At 39.4% G+C, this 7,522-nt stretch overlaps 1 protein-coding gene across 2 annotated transcripts in view; it reads right to left on the bottom strand.

The window, feature by feature from the left end:
• Nucleotides 1–3,868: 3,868 nt before the first annotated feature.
• LOC101856623 (bone morphogenetic protein 2) overlaps nt 3,869–7,522 on the bottom strand; it is a 65,475-nt gene continuing 61,821 nt past the window's right edge. For both annotated transcript variants that reach the window (XM_005111767.3, XM_005111768.3), the window contains exon 3: nt 3,869–6,682. In XM_005111767.3, coding sequence (XP_005111824.1) covers nt 5,601–6,682 — 1,082 coding nt within the window. In that variant the 3' untranslated portion in view covers nt 3,869–5,600. The remainder of the gene's footprint in view (nt 6,683–7,522) is intronic.

Raw genomic sequence — 7,522 nt, 5'->3', positions numbered from 1 at the left:
ACAACGAGCAGCTTTTTAAAAATAGTTTTGTACACTTTCTGCTCCCAGTTTGAAGTATACTGAAGCCATTTAACGATGTAATATCTAGGTGAGTTGCCGGTGAGTCCCATACTCTTTATCTCCAAGCATTAGACTACCGTCAACCAAGCTGATTCAGCACGATGGTGGCATTGGATTTACTCCACAAGATTGACCTCGATTATTTGACGCTCTAAAACACAAATATCATTAGTTTTCAAGCGTTGTCCCTTTGTCTGCTAGTTTCAAATTAATGTTAGTGTTCTTGTCATTTTTATTGTGGTTTTGATTGTTGATGGTTAATCATAATAACCACGTGGTAGATGGAACATTTGGTTCTGATTTTAAGACTTGTAGATTAGCAGATTTCTCTTACAGAAAGCATTGTACGTAGTGAATTATGAACAGAATCGTTGGCTGGCTCTGTAGCATTACATACTATAATGTGTTTCTCCTAGACCTCACAAGGTATTGCTTGACAGGACTGGTTCTGCTAATCTGCTCGCTCGTTCTTTGTGGCTTAACAACATTCAACTGACAACGCAACTTCAGTAAGTCATAAATAAATACCTCGGATCCAAGCCTGTGACATCCAGGATAAAGTGCCTAAATTGGACAGCTTTATTTCACTATCAAAGACGCTTACAACTTGATAATAAACTAATTACTTTTCTTTGACAGTTCTTAGTAAAAGCTGTGTTTCAACCTGTGATTAGGCTCGGGTGACTCTGGTTGGAAAAGGTAGTTAGCAGGGGGATTTTGAACGTGGAGGTATTAATGGTTTTTAAAATAGTCGTCTAAAGATTGTTGATGTAGAAACTTTGTTCTTTGCATAGGCAGCAAAACGCACTTTCAGTGAAGTAACAGATTTCTCCAAGATGTATGACAAAAATTGAAAAATAAAACCACGGCTGCATCATTCATTTAAGTATAACACTTTGTATGGTTTGGGAAAGCAATTTCTATTTGAACAACTATTAACACCCTTAAACAAAACAAAACATATAGAAATGACATTAAGGCAATAAACGACCAAAAACAATAAATTCAGACTCATATATGCATATTGAGAATGATAAACCACAGAAGACACACGCTGCACGCATTCCCATGTAACTTAATTTCCATAAATATCTTGATCCAGAAAGGAAAACAAATCTAGTTCAATTTGTTACAAAAATAAAACTAAGAAGTTATGTTCTAACATATTTATCGGTCGCAATACAACTCTAGACACCAGAAAGTCATACTGATAACAATGCATGAAATGAAAAATAAATAAATAAATAAAAAGATATATAGATAGATAACTAAATAAATAAATAAATAAATAAATAAATAAATAAATAAATAAATAAATAAATTAATTAATTAATTAATCTGCGTTTCACACCTCTTTCTAAGGTAGAAAATCACCCCAGATGAAGTTCACGACTAAAGCCTTGAAGTCCAACTTTGATGATAAAGAGGCAGACTCGCTGTAGAGGACAGAAGATCAATAGATTTCACACTATACCCCCTTGATAATGAGTAAACACAAAAGCACATCCTAACAAACAACTATGATAATCAAACAAATAATACTGATGATGATGATGATGATGATGATGATGATGATGATGATGATGATGATGATGAGGATGAGGATGAGGATGAGGATGATGATGATGATGATGATGATGATGATCGATGGTGACAAAATAATGATGATGATCGATGGTGACAAAATACAACAATAATAAAAATAATAATAATAATAATAATAATAATAATAATAATAATAATAATAATAATAATAATAACACTGATTATAATTAAAATAATAATACCTACACTATTATAAAATCACCTATCAAAGAAAATGCTCGGAGTTATCCAGTTACTCTTCTCATACACACAGACGAAGACACATAACATAGCACAATGTAACAACAATCTTTGGTATTTCAGTTCACTTGTTATCTAAATCTATGTACAGCCGCAGATAATTCTCAAAATGAACAGACGTCAGAGGGAAAAAAAAAAAAAAATACAAAAAACAAAAAACAAAAACGGGAGCAGGGGAAGAAGGAACACGAAACGAATAAAGGCAATTAGAGCATTTTGTTATCACGTAGACCGCAATAGCACAGTCTGCATATCGTCAATACCGTCATGCAATATTGTAGCCTTTTACGTATTTATAATAACAATAACGTATAATATTCCTATATACAAACCGAACACGTAATACTATAAAACAATATATGCAATAGTTTTTCACGGATACATAATAATACATGTACATCATCCGTGAAAAGACAGCCAAGGCAACAAAAAAGAAAATTCTTTAAAAAATGCTAATACCGATTTGACTGTTCTATAATTTTTCCAATTGTCGTCGATGTTTTATTCTTGTTGTTGTCGTCGTCGTCGTCGTCGTCGTCGTCGTGGTCGTCGTTGTCATTTATGTCGTCTTCATCGATTTAGTATTTGTCTTATACTCATTCACGTATGACTTTTACTAGTAAAAACGTATGACATTTAATAATCTAATCTAATCTTTGCCCGCATCACCCACAGTGAGAGATAGGTCTAGTAGAGTGCCATGAGATTTCGAATAGTAAAACTTAACGAAACTTAATCCACTTAGGGCTGACTTAGTGCTGCAATAGAAACACTATAGTGTTTGTTGTTCCTTGAAATATCAGGTCCAGGTACTATAAAATTTCGAGAAAAAAAAAGCTTGGTCTTTCTGTCGACAGTGGTGTCTAGTTTGTGGAGTGTGTGTGCGTGATTTCTTTCTTTTTTTTAAAATGAAAGAGAAACAAAGACCCAATCTTACAAAAGAGAGAGAGAGAGAGAGAGAACCATCGACATCAGACCGAGAGAGAGGCGAGAGGGATGAGGAGAGGGAGAAAAGTAGAGAGAAAGAAATAGATAGATAGATAGATAGATAGATAGATAGATAGATAGATAGATAGATAGATAGATAGATAGACAGATAGATAGATAGATAGATAGATAGATAGATAGATAGATAGATAGATAGACAGATAGATAGATAGATAGATAGATAGATAGATAGATAGATAGATAGATAGATAGATAGATAGATAGATAGATAGATTTGTGCAACAAATAGACAAACGTATACGTATAGAAATAGCTAGAAAGATAATTAAACAAGTGGATGAAGAGAGAGAGAGAGAGAGAGAGAGAGAGAGAGAGAGAGAGAGAGAGAGAGAGAGAGAGAGAGAGAGGGAGGGGGGGGGGGGTTGTCACTAAAAGGCATACAGATAGAAAGATAGATAGACGGACAGATAGGAAAGTTTACCTGAGAAGTTTGACAAAAAAAATGAGAAAGTAAAAAAAAAAAGCGAGCATAAAAAAAGACACCTCTTTCCCAATCGTTCATAGCCCATTGCTTCCTCAAAACAGGGCTACTGCACTTTCATCTCTGCCTGTTGTTTTTGGGCAAAAATGAAATGATCGAAATAACTGAGGCAGAAGGAAAAGGCTGTGCACTCGACTGAATTTCTGATCTTTTCCGTCTTGAACAGCTCGGATATTAGTAAGAAAGAGTTCTCATTGGTGTATTGAAGCGGATAGAAGACTAGAGAGAGAGGAAGAGGGAGAAAGAGAGAGAGAGAGAGAGAGAGAGAGAGAGAGAGAGAGAGAGAGAGAGAGAGAGAGAGAGAGAGGGGGGGGGAGAGAGATGGGGAGGTGGTGGGGTAAGAGAAAGAAAAGAGGGAAGAAGACAGATAAATAAATAAATAGATAGATAGCCAGCTAGATAGATAGAGAGATAGATAGAGAGATAGATAGAGAGAGAGAAAGAAAGAGAGAAACAGAGAGAGATAAAGAGAGAGAGAGAGAGAGAGAGAGAGAGAGAGAGAGAGAGAGAGAGAGAGAGAGAGAGAGAGAGAAAACACGAGAAAATTTCTCGTGATCTGAACAACTGTGTCTGGGAGAATTATGAAAATGGGTCAAGTTTTTCTTGATCAGAACTCAAACCCACGCATACAGACAGACACACACACACACACACACAAACACACACACATGCATACAGACGGACAGACATGCACAAACAAACACACATACACATACATACACACACACAAACACACACTCACACAAACTAAGTCACCTGTTTGTCAGCCGAAGGAATGACCTTGCTAATGCATGGAGGTTAAGTATAATAATATTTATATTTATGGTAGACACAATGTGATTCAAACGGATGTTTTCTGCAAAGAAATCGGTGAATATTTGCCTAATAAACTGGAGCAAAATCATGAGGTACTGGTTAGAACAATGCCATGTACAAACAAACAGACATACACCGCCAAGTACACACACCAGACAACACTTTATCTGCCCCTCCCCCCTCTCTCAACCCATAAATAGGCTCAAATATGCACTCCCTCTATTCTTTTAACCCTCAAAAAAGGAAATGACAAATAAAACAAGGAACATCTAAAAGATGTTAGCCATTTTTTATCAAAAATGTCCGTGACAAATGGTGTTAATGAAAAAATAAAACAACAAATAAAAACTTAACTGGCCACATAAAACTGACGGTAAACGGCAAAGTATACAGTGCCTTTACATGTATGTACTATGCACGGAGGCTTTAAAACAGCGATCGAGAAATGGGCAGGGGAAATCGATAAATCTTACCCACTATACCCAAGCCTTTATGCCCGTTTGCATTGTCTTTATTTTTTGTCCCAGTCCTTCGGAAATTCGGCGATAAACAGTCCTACCAGAGGATAATATTTTTTAAGTACTTACAAAAACGTGTATATCCATATCTTTACTACCTAACAGGGACTTCAGATGTGTTCAAAGAAAATGTAACTTGATTGTTGGACAATACAAATTCTCTTACTGAAGTCATATTGACAGAAAACACGACTGCAAATCTGCAAATTATCAATTCAACTTTGTCACATATATCAAGTTCATAATATACAGATAAAAATCACAACAACATGGGATTCTCAACAGTTTCAATTATTTAAGTACGAGGTAGATCCAAATATTCATTGGTCGCGAAGACACTCTTTTCCACATTCACTCAAGTGTGTTGAAACGCCTTGGGGGCCATGGGTTACTTTCCCTGCCCTGTCGTATGGCCCTTACAGGCCTTTTCCTTGGATACAAGCCTTACATGTAGCTCAGTGTCCTGCCTGGGTGGTGGTTACATAGCACCTCACTTAGTGGCACCATGGCACACTACCTTGGTTGTGATAACATAGTATTTAGAACTGGTGGCGCCATGGTACCTTGCCCTAGGAATAACATACTACCTTGTACTATGCTTAGGTATGTGTCAAGTGAACTTGGAGTTTGGGCACTAGAAGTTCCCGAAATAAGTCGAACACACGGTAGATACAGCAAGGCGTGGGATCGAACATTCTGAGGTTTTCCACGTCAGAGAGGTTGGGAACATTACTACCAGGATCAACAACCTTTGTCTTTGTCTTCACGGTCAGTCAAACTAAAACCAATCAACCTTTATCCTCCTTCCTCAATATTTCAGTTGTCTACCATGAGGAGAGTGTCGATAAGATAGATAGAGAACGCGACATCGCTCACTTGCACCCACACTCTTCAACAGCCATATCTTGGTAGTTTTTCAACACTGTGCGTCCCTTCTCGTCCATGTACAGCATGGGGATCGGCGACATCTTGATGGGAACACAGCACACCATGGGCACAGCGCTAGGGTTTACCTTGTACACACGGGCCTGAAGCATTGCGTGGTTCGAAGCCTTTGCAAAATGTGGCAAAGGCGCCATACAGTTCCCACCACAGTAGTAGGCATTGTAGCCTGCAGGCGCAACGATCCAGTCGTCCCAGCCAACGTCATTAAAGTCAACATAGAGCCCATGGCGCTTGCAAATGTTCTTAGGACCATTCCTCTTCCTACTCTTCTTCTTCTTTCTCCTTTTCCTATTTTTCCTTCGGTTTCTCTTTCTGTCTTTTTTATTCTTCTTCTTGTTTTTAGACTTCTCATCGCCAGCGCTGCGTCTCTTTCGTCGAGGCAACTTTGTCTTTGTTGAAGACGATGATGATGATGAATAAGAAGTAGGAGACCCCGAAGAGGGTTTTGAATAAGAGTCCGGCGATGTACCATCGTCTGTGTAAACGACCAGCACAGGTCGCTGTATCGCCCAGTCAGACTCTGCCAGCTGGGCTGACCGGCGCACACGGACGTGCTTCTCTGTGGACAACACGGGCCGCTGGGACACCACTCTCACTTCAAGACCGTGGTTGCCACTTTTCCCACGTTTCCACTTTAATACTGCAGGGTGGATATCGAAACTGTGCCACGATGAGTTGGTCAGTTTGACCACTCGTGTGTCCAGCAGCCTGGATATTGCCTCACCGTTGCCTGACGCAGGCCGCACGATTTCGTGCACCTCTATCCTGTGCTGTGGTGCCGTGCCAGCAGATACCCCAGGCTGTGTTCGCGCCAAACCACCCGACGGCCCGGAATGCGACGCCGTGACGCCAGGACCTGAGGCGAGGCCACCGCCATTCTCACGGTCGAGGTCAACCTCGGTAAAGATCCGAAGCTCTGCCCCGGTGACTGTCTCAGCGTCTGCGATCGTTGACACGTCAAAGAAAACCCGAGAGCATAAGGGAGGCTGACATCTACTGTGCACAGAATCTGGAACGAGACAATAACATAACATAAAACTATTGTTTGTTTGGCTGGTAAAGGAAAGCACATTGGCACAATAAAAAACAGTCTGTGCTGTAGCGGTTAGGTGCCTCGCCATCGCACGTAGAAGACCAGAATTCGACTCTTGGAAAGAAAGAAATGTTATCGAGCATCAAATTCTGTCTTTCTGCTGGGACATTATGGTCATCTCAGCTTGGATTGGCCTTGATAGACAAGGTTGAAGCCCTCCCACTAAATGGTATACATTGCGTCAATGGAAGCATGCAGCGACGAAGCGCCTAACCAGTACATCACAGACGCCAGTGACATAGAACTAGGTTTGCTTCCCAATATTTTATGAAACCACAGAAAAATACGTCTCATCGGGAAGAGCTTGGCCATTAATAGCTCTATACAATGCTTTTTTTTAAAGAACAAAATGACAAGAATGATTGGATCATGTGTTCATTGCTACATGATAGTATATCGCCCACTGCCATGAAAGCAGCTCTAACACATTGTCACTTTTTTACATTCAATTTCTCTTCCTACTTATAATTTTTCAGCTTTTTCTTCCACAAGAGTATAGTATGAAATTATTGTTATGGCACAGTATTGTATAACATGGTCTGGCATGGTACGGCGTGATGTGGCGTAGTGGTGTGGCATGGCGTGGCATGGCGAGGTGGGGCGTGACGTGGTGTGGCTTCATTCAGAGACATTAAGCTAAGTGGTTCCCAGAAAAGGCTGCTCCCTGTTAGAATTCCGATGATATCACATGAATACTAGTTATCACCATTATCCTGATCACCTATATTATTATTATTATTATTATTATTATTATTA

Source organism: Aplysia californica, unplaced genomic scaffold, assembly GCF_000002075.1.
Source record: "Aplysia californica isolate F4 #8 unplaced genomic scaffold, AplCal3.0 scaffold01116, whole genome shotgun sequence".
In the NCBI taxonomy this organism is placed as follows: Eukaryota; Metazoa; Mollusca; class Gastropoda; order Aplysiida; family Aplysiidae; genus Aplysia; species Aplysia californica.
This window is presented reverse-complemented; position numbering and strand designations above follow the sequence as displayed.